At 43.5% G+C, this 12437-nt stretch overlaps 1 protein-coding gene across 2 annotated transcripts in view; it reads left to right on the top strand.

The window, feature by feature from the left end:
- The window catches only part of Mark1 (microtubule affinity regulating kinase 1), a 103755-nt gene that overhangs the window by 78303 nt on the left and 13015 nt on the right, over positions 1 to 12437 (top strand). For both annotated transcript variants that reach the window (XM_050148204.1, XM_050148203.1), the window contains exons 9-13: positions 50 to 169; positions 4834 to 4933; positions 5964 to 6076; positions 8316 to 8469; positions 8759 to 8952. In XM_050148204.1, the coding sequence (XP_050004161.1) occupies positions 50 to 169; positions 4834 to 4933; positions 5964 to 6076; positions 8316 to 8469; positions 8759 to 8952 (681 nt within the window). The remainder of the gene's footprint in view (positions 1 to 49; positions 170 to 4833; positions 4934 to 5963; positions 6077 to 8315; positions 8470 to 8758; positions 8953 to 12437) is intronic.

The raw sequence follows: 12437 nt of genomic DNA, 5'->3' as shown, positions 1-12437 counted from the left end.
AGCTGTAATGCCAACTACTACTTACAAACGCTTTCCTTCTTTGTCCAAGGAACTTCGTGAGCGAGTCCTCAGGGGGAAATACCGCATTCCCTTCTACATGTCCACAGACTGCGAGAATCTCCTGAAGAAACTGTTAGTGCTGAACCCCATAAAGAGGGGCAGCTTGGAGGTGAGTGTGCTGTGGGTTCCAGGTACACAGTCAGCACACAGCAGAGACACTGCAGGTGCGGTTCCCAGTGTCGGCCCAGCATCTAGTTTGCCTTTTCAGCATCAGGAAGTAATGGTTCTTTATTGAAAAACCACAGTAGGTCTCTCCAAAGGCTTATTTCTTCTTCATTCTTTGGTGAGTTATTAAAACGGACACAGTGGAGGCAAAGTTGACGCCCTCAGCCCCCCAGCCAGGGTTCCTCTGTATACTCCTGGCTGTGAGCTCACCTTATAGACCAGGCCTCGGATTCAAAGATCCACCTGCCTCTGCCTCCTGAATGCTGGGATTAAAGGCGAGCGCCACCACCAAAGTTGACTTTTGAAGGGGATAAACCTAGCCTGTGTCAGAAACCACGTGGTCCAAAACGAAAACCTTTATGTTAAGACTGACCAGATCTTTGAAGGTTGAAAATGATTGTGGAAACTCTAAACCAGTTAACTCTTCATCTGGAATCACGTGGAGCCAAAATCTGCAATAGGAACTTCTCGTCAGTACTGAGAATTTACAGACATGAGCAGAGTATATTGGAGCACACACCATCTTCATGTCCTAACTGTTACAGAACCAGCAGAGGTCCGAGTAACCAAGATGACAAGTCCCTTTCCCTTCTTAGGCTGTAACTGGGATAACTGGTGATCATTTTTCCCTCTGGGTCTTCTTTGGTTGAAAGTGTTTGCTTTCATGTATGTGGATTACATACATGCAGTGCCCTGAGATGCCAGAAGATGGGGGTAAATCCCCTGGAACTAGAGTCACAGGTGATTGTGAGCTGCTATGTAGGCCTGGAACCCAACCTGGGAAAAATGCTTTTACTCTCCCAGCCGCCCCTCTGGCCCCTTCACGTCTGTCTTTAGGAATATTTTGGCCTAGAGTTTGAAAGACTCAGTACCCATTCCTCACTTGAACTTTTAAAGTCTTCCTTCCTGCGTGGGAAGGACAGGGAGCGCAGTGAAGCTCCTGCTCAGTGCTCTGTTTCACCGGGGGCTTTCTGCACACACACCATGAGGTGCAGTGGAGGTGCAGCCCTGGGAAGCCAGCCCTGCTCACAGTGCTTAGCTCAACTTGGGCATCCTCATTCTTTTCCACACATACTTTTTCTAAAAGACATAGTATGTTCTGGTGGAAATTGAAGACTTGGGAAACTAAGTGCTTTGAAGAAGCAGATCAATTGGTATTTTTTACTGCATTGTTCGTTCAGGTGTGATTAGTTCTTAGCTCAAATTTTTTGTGACTTTTCCTTTGGGGGTGAAATGACATGTTAATACCGATGTCTCTAGTGAAAGCCCATTTCTGTCCTACTGTTTTTCTCAGCTTACTTCCACCCATTCATAGAAAGTGTGTGTTGGCTCAGAATGGAAAACCGCTGACTTAGTTCTGAGGGTCTATAACTAGCTCTGGGGTCCGCTTTTTTTCTTTTAAGATTTACTTAAATTGTACATATGTATGTGGGTGTGTAACTGAGTGCTCGTGCTAGGGGAGGCTGGAGGTGTCTGTGGGATCCACTCCTATCCAAAACTCCCTTCACTCGCCTGTGAGTAACAGATTCCCAGAGCTGAGACAGCAGTTCACAGAAAGGCAGATTAGAGAGAATGCAGACAGTCGCCTGGGGAGACAGTGCTTACAACCTTCTGTGGGCTGCTAATAAAAATGAATGTGCTTCCCTCAAAGACGACTATTTACTGATTTCAGATTTGGTCAGAATAGTTATCCAAATGGTTTACTCTTTGATCCTTAACATTATGAGGCTGCAAGTTGTGCAGACCTCATGGTATAGGTTTATAAGCCCAGCTTCTGTGGAAGAGTTGAGGATCAAAGCCAGACTCAGCAGCTGAGCCCCTACAGCTCAATGCGAGAGCCTGTGCCTGGCACACACAGGGCCATAGTGCAAGCCCAGTGAACCCCTGAGTGTTAAAACACTAGAGTACATGGAGTAGAATTTAAAAGCCAAATTATTATCTAAAATTTTGATCTTATGACAATGAGTCCATTGTATTGTATAATTTAATATATACTTTTGCTAATGATGATGATTAGACTTTTTAAAGATTTTTTTAATTTTACTTTATATGTATGGGTATTTTGCCTGCATGTATATATATGTGCCCCATGTATGTCTAGTCCATGGATCCCTTGGAACTAGAGTTAGAGACAGCTGTGAGGTGACATGTGGGCACTGAGGACTGAATCTGGGTCCTCTAGAGGAGCAGGCAGTGCTCCCAGCTGCTGAGCTGTCTCTCCAGCCTGATGCTGACCCACGAGTTCATGGTAGAAATGCAGTACTACACACTTGACTACACACAGGCTGGTCACAGGTCCCTGAAAAGACCAGGTCAAAATGAAAGCAGTGAGACCAAAACAAAATAAACAGCACACACAAAACACAGAGTTCATTTTATGATGGCCAACTAGTCCTGGGCATGGGGCCTGCCTTGGAGTGTGGTTGATGTGCCCAGTGACACTCCACTGGAGAAAACTATTTGTCTGCATCCCAACAACTACCAGCTGCACATAGCTTCTTGCCTAGGTGTGGGACCTTATGTCCACTCCCTTTTCCATGCTGGATTCTGTGTAGTTTTACCTGTGCAGGTCTTGTGTAAGTTGTCACAGTCTCTGTGAGTTTATGTGTATGAACCCTGTTGTATCCTTGGAGTCATCCACCACCTCTGGCTCTTATGATCGGTCCACTTCCTCTTTTGAACAGATCCCTGAGCCTTGAGGGGAGGGGTTTGATAAAGATATCCCTTTTAGGGCTGACTGCTCCTAAGTTACCCTGCACATTGTCTAGTTGTGTTAATTGCTATCTACTGCAAGAAGTGATGAGGGCGGAGTGATATACAGACCTTTAGCAATATATATCATTAAACGTCATTGCATTGCGCTTTTTGTTTTGTTTTGTTTTTGTTTTTTTCAAGACAGGGTTTCTCTATAGCTTTGGAACCTGTTCCAGAACTCTCTCTGTAGACCAGGCTGGCCTTGAACTCACAGAGATCCACCTACCTCTGCCTCCTGAGTGCTCGGATTAAAGATGTGCACCACCAGCACCTGGCTATTGCTATATTTCTTTAGCAGAATAAAAGTAGTAGGTTTTTACCTAGGCCCATGACAACCAGTCTCAAGTTCTTGGCCACTTTAGAAGTGTCAGGTTTGGGTAGCATGTCAAGGAATGAGCTTAAATCCAGTCAAAAGGTGGTTGGTTACTCCCATGACACCTGTGCCACTGATGCACAATGTGTCTTATACATTCTCTTTAGAGGAAGGATTTCTTACAGCAAACCTCCAGAAACCCCCTTGAAGTAGTAGTGAACTCAAGAATTGTCTTACATGATCTTCATTTTATTATTATTATATTATTATTATTATTCAGCACAAACATTTCTTGGGGGAGGAGGTAGGGGAAGATCAGTGCTTGGCCATGACCTTCCTCATGACTATACCAGTAAGTTGCTCATCTCCTCCCAGTCTTGTCACTTTGTGGCCCTTGTTGAGGTCCATGGCTATGGAATAACACAGGCCATGGCTATGGACAACGGGGTTGGAGGGGACATGACACTGGCTGAGCCCTGCCGTGTGTGCCCATCTGCCCTCACGGGAGCCCAATAGTGGCAAATATGGCCACAACTTCATTTGTAGTTTTTATGGTTTTTTTTTAAATTTTATTTATTTTTATGTGTGTGAATGTTTTACCTGCATGGATGGGGAGACCAGAATTGGATCCCCTGGAACTGGAGTTGCAGGTGGTTAAAAGCCATCTGTAGGTACTGGGAATCAAACTAGTTCCTCTGGAAGAACAACTAGGGCTCTTAACCTCTGAGTCATCTTTCCAGCCCTTTGTACCAGTTACAGTTAGTAAGCTCTAGCATTGTGTGTGTGTGTTGGGGGAGGGGGGTGTCTGTAAACTTGTAAAACAGTTATTTTCATAGCACTCCTCTGTGTGTAAGCATAGCTTTTAGCCAGTAGTAGAAGTTTGGAGCTGTAGTTTGTTGCTTTATGTATGCTGGATGTTCTCTCTCACCCAGCTGTAGCTGTCCCCTCCCACTCCTTGGTTAGACCCCACTAGGTTGTCTTTAACAGCCCAGGGCTGACATTTACACCACAGGGTATTTGGTTCTGATAATTCACGTCAGTACCTGTTTTCACCTTGATTGTTACCTAATTTCTGATTCTGGGCTTTAATGGTTACCATCATCCTTTCCCAAATTCTTTGACTCAACAGGACTGACTAGCCTAGATTTCCATCCCCCAAGATATCCTCTTTCTGATGAGTGGAATTTTAAAATAAATGCACGAGTTTGATAAAAGGCCAAAAATGAACAAACGTTAAAGTCAGATTCTCATGTTAAAACTTTCCAATTTAAAAATATTCATTTTAATTTGAAAATATTCCTTTTAAAGGAAGGAGGGTTGTTTCGCATTGCTTTTTGTGAGTACTGGTTCGTCTAGTTGCGATAACATTCTGGGTGTCCAAGAGAGCCACACCTTCTGTTGGACCATTAATTAAAGTAGATAGAGTAACTTTATTTGAAATTGTCACATGACTCTTGTTGAGTGAACCAATAAATTTCACATTTGAGGAGTGGGTTGAATGTTGTAATTCCACCAGACATGACTTAGAGTTTATTTCCTAGCAAATAATGAAAGACCGATGGATGAATGTTGGTCATGAAGAAGAAGAACTAAAACCATATTCTGAGCCTGAGCTTGATCTCAATGATGCAAAAAGAATAGGTAAGTGTTTAAATACTGTGAGGGTCGCTGCCATAGACTACAAGAACTGGTCCATTGACCTAGCACAGTAGTGTTCATGTGGGGCTTTTATTTTAAAATACTTTCATTATCACCTTAATGGCCAACACTAAAGTATTCAAGTTCCTTAGTTTGTTTTCATTTATATCTGTGGTCCTGTTCAATTATTAGAAACTATAGCAAAAAAATAAAATAAACTAGACAAGCATACTTATTTCTTCCTGCACCCCTCACTGGAAGAATACCCACTAGAACTATTAGCACTGAGCAGACTAAAATGTATAGCAAAGTCCAGGACACAGAAATCTAAGCTGTGGGCACGTTGCTTCTCCCTTTCTGCTTAGCAGACCTTCCCTGACCCCATGACCTAATGAGAACATTGTGAAAGCCTTAATACCAGAACTGTGTACTGCCGATGAAAAGGGAAGCAGAGGGCTTGGATCGAGAGAGTTGTCTCCTCAGGAGTAGCCGAGAAGATGCTGAGAGAGTGAGCGGAGAGAACGAAGAGTGGGCACGTGGGAGGCCCAGGCAGTACAGACCTTGCCTGGACAAAAGAAGTCAGCTCAGAAATGCCCCCAGGAAATGAGAATTGGCTGAACATATTAATTCCATAACATAAATAGTTCTGCACACAAAAAATTAGAAATGGGGCTGGAGAGATGACTCACCAGTTAAGAACACTTGTAGCCCTTGTAGAAGACCCAAGCTCAATTCCCTGCTCCCAGGTTGTGGCTCACAGCCATCTGTAGCTCCAGTCCCAGGAGAGCTGACGCCCTCTTCTGATGTCCACAGACCCCAGGCAGGCCTGTAATGCACACAGATACATGTAGGCAAAGCAATTAAATAAATGTTAAAATTATAAATGTATAGTATCTGAATATATAGTTAAAGCTCACTTTGAATATTTTAAGAACTAGTTTTTCCTAACATTATTGGCAGACCTATATTTTTGCTTGATTGTTTACTAAATAGATACATTTTCAGAAACTTTTTCTCTTTTCTTTTTTTCTAGACATTATGGTCACCATGGGTTTTGCACGAGATGAAATCAATGATGCCTTAGTAAGTCAGAAATACGATGAAGTCATGGCTACTTATATTCTTCTAGGTAGAAAACCACCCGAAGTAAGTTTTTTGTCTTTTTAAATTAATATAGATTAATTCTTGAATTAAATGGATAAAGATATGTTAGTAAATATATTTGTCTCTTTGTGGAACCAAAAATCACAAGAAGATCCTACCAGTCTTATTAGAGATCACAAATCAAGGTGCTGAATTGTATACTGATCTCATTAGGAATGAGCAGGCCCACTGCCCTGCTTGGCCCTAGCAGCTCTTCCCACAGTCCTCACTTTGAGCATGGTGTCCCGAGAGTTAGTTGTGTAACTAACACAACTAACAGTGTACACACTGTGTAGCCAAAGGCAGTGTGATTATCGTGAGTTACAGTACGACAGGGTCTTAAGCAAAGAGAAGCATGTGTGTCTGCAGCAGCGTAGATACCTGAGCCCCCAGAAGAAGATGCCTCCTGGCACTGGCCTTGTGTCAAGTGGCTCTTCTGGTAGGCAGCAGAGGTCCATGTTAAGCAGACAGTGCAGGAAATGACTGTGTGCAAGTGGTGGCCACGCGAGTAAATGATGCTTTGGAAAAGCAGCTATAGAAGGATGAACTGAAATAGGAACCGAGGCCAGATCATTGAAAGTTGAAATCTAGACATCTGTGGGAGGCATTCTGAAAGAAAAAGAAAAGGCTATAATTAATCATAATTAAATACCAGCTATGAACAAAATCATACATTCCAACTGAAGTTTATTGAAGCTGTCTCTGTCAGAAGCTATGCTGACACCATGAGGGTAAAGCCCGGAAGTCCTTCTGTCCAGGAGCCCTCGATGTAGCTCTCAGCAGCATTATTGTTGGCCATGGGGCATGCTGCAGACACTCTGCGAGTGGATGAGAGCTGGCACCTGTAACGAGCTAGGGTGAAACCCACCATGGTGGTCCATGTGACATGCCATTGGGAAGACGGAATGAGCCCTGATTTCTCACAGGTGCCTGCTGTCTAAGGTGGCGTGTCAGTAGGCACGTGGCTTGTGTAAGGTGGCATGTCAGGAGGGCACGTGGCTTGTGTAAGGTGGCATGTCAGGAGGGCGCATGGCTTTATCAGAAGGGCAAGTGGACTGAGAATCTAGCTCAGTGCAGGGTGGTGGGAGGACAGTCTTGTTGGATGGCACTTATAGGAGAGATGGGGTATAAAGATCTGGATTTGGAGCAAGGATTTGATTACAGTGTGGGAGTTGTTACCCGTATATAGCATGCACGTGCTAGGAACTGTTGTAACCATCACAGGCATTAACTTGTCTGAGCCCTTGGCGAGCCGACCGAGCAGGAAGAACAGCTGCTACATGGAGAGAGGTCTCCAAGGGAACCAGGGGCCGTGCGCAGTCTCAAGAGAGCTAGCGGGAATGGCCCAAATAGTTGTTTCTAGCCTCTTCCGACTGTTCCTATTTAGATTTCAAATGACCTCTGGGGACTTTAATTTTCTTTTTAATTCAAACACAAATTCCAGGCATCTATTAAAATCAAATATGAATTGTATTGGAAATAAATTGTATTGGAAGCTACCATGAATGGCAAATCAGGCTCACTGCCCCCATCAGAGCCACCAAGTACGTCCTTCATTTTCTGTGAAATATGGACAAAAGTACTTAGCTCTTAGGGCCGTTGAACAGGTTTAGTACAGTAATCCTTGTTAGTACGGTAATCGTTGACACACTTAGAATAGTGTTGGTGGATCACCTCTCCACAGCCCTGCTGCTATAGCCAGCAGCATTCTTACTGCTTGACTCCAACAGCCTGACTTCCCAGTGCAGTCCCAGGGTTGGCTCCGAACCTTAGCAGCATGGTACAGCTTTCAAATTACAGAGAGAGGCTGTGTGTCAGCCCCAGCTTATCATGGTCAGCTACAGAGAAACCCTGTCTCAAAAAAAATAGATTTTAGATTGTCTCCTGTTTGAAACCCAGTGATGTCCTCAACCTTGGTTTTTTTTCCATCTGGAGAGTGCAGGTTAATATATCACGGGTTTGTAGCAATGATTAAACAAAGTAACATGTAAACACTTAAAAACTGTCTGCTATGCGGTTACCATGCAGTGCTTCGTGGCTCTTACTTGTTTTAGCTAAACTGAGGAGTCGAGCACAGTAGCAGATTACATTAGTGTGAGCGTTCTAATACCCAGCTTCCTCCCTTCCTTCTTGCCAGTTTAAAGTCTGTTTTTTAGTTTCAATTGCTCCTTACAGAGCTTCAAATCATTCTATGTATGCAAACACTTTGCTGTTTTAAAATCTGGGTGATCGCTCTTCTCAGTTTGAAGGTGGTGAGTCACTGTCCAGTGGAAACCTGTGTCAGCGATCCCGGCCGAGCAGTGACCTGAACAACAGCACTCTTCAGTCCCCGGCTCACCTGAAGGTCCAGCGAAGCATCTCAGCCAACCAGAAGCAGCGTCGCTTCAGTGACCATGGTGGGAGAGCAAATCTAAGAATGAGAGACAGGCTAGCTGTGTTTGTGTGTGTGCGTGGTGTGTGTGTGTGTCTTACCCAATACACACTTCCCTTTCCTTCCGTTCTTAGCCCTTCTCACAGACTTTCAGCATTAGACAATCAGTAGGATCTCTATTGTGGAGACCCAAACTGATTTGTGTAAACAATCTCATCTTAGTTGAGAGTGTAAAGCACACAAACGCGGAGACTTTTTTGTGGGAAGTCTATCCGTGGCTTCCCAGCTAACTTAGCTATTCCTACACTTTGCAGCTGGTCCCTCCATCCCCCCCGCTGTGTCATACACCAAAAGGCCCCAGGCCAACAGTGTGGAAAGTGAACAGAAGGAGGACTGGGACAAAGACACAGCCCGAAGACTTGGCAGCACGATGGTGGGATCCAAGAGTGAAGTGACAGCCAGCCCCCTGGTGGGTCCGGACAGGAAAAAGTCTTCTGCTGGCCCGAGTGTGAGTCAGAGCTCTCCTGTATCACAGCTTGATCTTATGTGGCACTGGGATTTTGTAATAGCTTTGTCTTTTGTCTTTTTAAATGTTTCAAAATGAATCATAATTTAAAGACCATGAAAAAGGGCCCAAGCTTCTCATGAATGTAACTGAACAAAATAGTGCAGAGAATTCTTTGTTGTTGTTGTTTTAAGACATTTTCCTCAGTAGCCTAAGCTAGCCTGGAGCTCACAGCAACAGTAGTCCTCTGACTTCAGCCTCTTGATAGTGGGATTCTAAGCACGAGGCCCTGCAACCAGATAAAATTCTGAAATCCGTAGCCTCACTTCAGAATGGAACATTAAGCCCCTGCTGCTTGGTTCTGCTTTTGAGATATTTACCTGATGATACATTGGTGCATTTAATCTTACATTTACTCGTAAACTGCTCTTTGAGGGCAGACTCATTAATAATTTGTCCACTTATGTCCCACGAAGTCTCTTAAAATGCCACCCTCTAGAAATTATATTGGGACCTAGAAGAGAGGCCGCAGTACTGTCCTGGAAGGAGCAGGACATAGAGACAGAATGAAAACAGAGATGGAAGGGCGAGAATAGAGTGGGCAGCATCTAGATAATAGTGTTCTGAGGCCATACAGGGAGTATTTGAAGGAATGATAACAGTAAAAAGAGAAGGCCCAGGATGGCAAACAGAAGCCAGAAGAAAATGTGTTCCTGGGCTTGCTAAAGCAGATTGTGTAGATGCCCAGAAAACAAGGTGAGCCATCTTTAAAGATTTTAGAGGAAGAACTGATGACCATAAAAGGAGCAAAGTTAGATTGCTTTCAGTAGTGTGGATGCCAGAAGATGCAATGGTATTTTTAAACTTTCAGGGGTAAAAGGAAAGCATTTTAGGTCTAGAATTTTATATCTAGCCAAACTGTCACTCAAATATAAAATACAATAATATTCTTAGGCATAAAATATGTCAGCTATTTGACTGCACAGTGACGATTTAAAAACACTGTACTAAAGAAAGTATTGTTACAGAAAGAGAAAGAATATAACATGTTGATATAAAATATACAAGAGTTAAGTGTACTCAGGTAACTTAGTAAGGGCCAGTGAAATGGCTTATTGGGTAAGGGGGCTTGTCATCATGTCTGACAAGCTTGAGCTTCATTCAGGACCCCAGAGTGGGAGGAGAAAAAGGTTTCCTCTGACTTCCACATGTAAGTGCACAGACACACATGCACACATGTTTACATACTGAAAATTCTGAGTAATATTCAGGGCAGAGATTAGAACATAAACACGGGAGTAAGGACAGGGCAGAGATTAGAACAGAAACACGGGAGTAAGGAAGAGGCAGAGATTAGAACAGAAACGCCGGAGTAAGGGTGGGGTGGAGATTAGAACAGAAACATGGGAGTAAGGACGGGGCGGAGATTAGAACCTTGCTGGGCAGATGATGAGAATAAGGTTAAGAAATTGATATTGGTGATCGGACATGATTCAGGAACATAAATAAGGGTGAACAACATGAATGAAATAGAATCAACTCTAATCAGCAGGGGGAAAAGAACCCTTTATTTAATGTATTGTGGGTCACTTTAGGTAGAAAATCTGCAGTGATATGCCAAAAGCAAAGCCAGCACACCTTCATCACAAGTAGGTTGTCTGATGCCACTGTTCTGTGTGGTTACTGAGACCATGCTTTTTTCAAATATGTCACTAGCTCAGCACTTCCTAGTCTAAGAAGTGAATGCACATGCCTTTGAGAATGGGTGGTATATTAAATCTGGAGGGATGGCTCCGTAATCAAGAGCACTTGCTCTTACAGAGGACCAGGCTTGGTTCCCAGGACCCACATGGTAGCTCACAACTACAGCTCCAGGTGATCCAGCACCCTCCTCTGGCCTCCATGTGATGCACTTACATACATGCAGGCAAAACGCTCACACAGAAAAGTAAAGAATGGTGGTATAGCTGCTTCCTCTCCTCTACCTGATCTACTTGGGAAGGATAAAAAGGCATTTTTTTTTTCAGTACTTCCCTGTGAGCTGGAGGACTGTTTCAAAAGTCAGCGCTCCATGTAGCAGTAAAAGTGCACTGTTCCTGTGCCTTCCACCACCCTCCACATTAGCCTATGGTCCACTCATATTGGACCTTCTCTGCATGGCCAATGTAGCTTTCTCCCTCCGTGTCTGCCCTTATGTGCAACTGCAACCTAATCCCATTACTACCAATCGTGCAAGTCCTGTGTCCCTAGGGGAATTCCCTGTGGTAGCTACTCCATATCTCCCCAGCCTGCCCGTAGCTGTGTCCCGCTCAGTTCTGAGCCAGGTGCTGCCATGTTTGTACAGTTTCCCCATGCTCATAGTCCTCTGTGTATTGACACAGGAGCTTCCTCAGAATCTGTAATGCTGAGGTGAACAGTGAGTACTCAGGCTTTATTGATTAACTTCTAAAAGGCATTAAGTTAGATTAATTATACTACATTATTTAACATTTTAAACAATCATAAACCAAAAGATTCTGTCAAAATTTATAGTCTCCCCTTTGCTATCTATTCCTTTTCATCCTGAACTTATGAAATAACTCATTCTAATTGCTTGGGGTGGGTTCTTCTGTAGGTTCTTCTTTTGCTGGAGAAAACAGAAGTGGACATAGCATAGCTATTTCATCTTTCCATAACAGTTAGGGCAATTCTGCATGTAGAATTCATGGCGACTCCTGACTCAGCTTCTTTCTCCTAGCATTCTGTTCTGTTTACTCCACCCACCTAAGGGTTGGCCTATTAAATGGGCCAAGGCAGTTTCGTTATTAATTAACCAATGAAAGCAACAGATTAGAAAGAAATCACTCCCACATCAGGAAGCTTTTTCATTGCTCACAAAAAAGAACATGGAAATTTATTATTAATTACTAAACCTTGGCCCTTAGCTCAGGCTTGTTCTCTACTAGCTCTTATAACTTAAATTAACCGTTTCTATTAACCTACATTCTGCCACGTGGCCTTACCTTGCTTGGCACTGCCCATCCTTCTTCCTTCATGTCTCGCTAGCAACTCTGACTTTCTTCTTCCCAGAGTCCTCTCTGTTCCTGGAAGTCTGGCCTAACCTCTACCTCCCTAGCTCTTGGCCATTCAGCTCTTTATTACACCAATCACAGCAATATATATTCACACAGTGTACAAATATTCCACAACTGTATTTTGTTTTTAAGGTTTGCAGGTTCCTTCTAGATGGGAGCATGAAAATCTTTGTAAAAAATGCATGGTTTTAATTGCTACCTATTGACACATATGTCAAGATATACTCAGCCTTTCTTTTTGGGTGATGTGCATTCTTCTATGATTCTGTTCCTTCTTTTTTTTTTTTTTAAAGATTTATTATCTTTATTCATGTGAGTGTGTGTGTGTGTGGTTGCTGCAGGTATGCAGCCATCCTCAGAGGCCTGAAGAGGTCATTGGATTCCCCAGAGGAGCACAGGAAGTTGTGAGCTTCT

This window comes from Alexandromys fortis, unplaced genomic scaffold (assembly GCF_014885135.2).
Source record: "Alexandromys fortis isolate MF-2015 unplaced genomic scaffold, M_Fortis_MF-2015_v1.1 scaffold_62, whole genome shotgun sequence".
In the NCBI taxonomy this organism is placed as follows: Eukaryota; Metazoa; Chordata; class Mammalia; order Rodentia; family Cricetidae; genus Alexandromys; species Alexandromys fortis.
The sequence above is the reverse complement of the archived record's forward strand: the minus strand, read 5'-3'. Positions and strand labels throughout refer to the sequence as shown.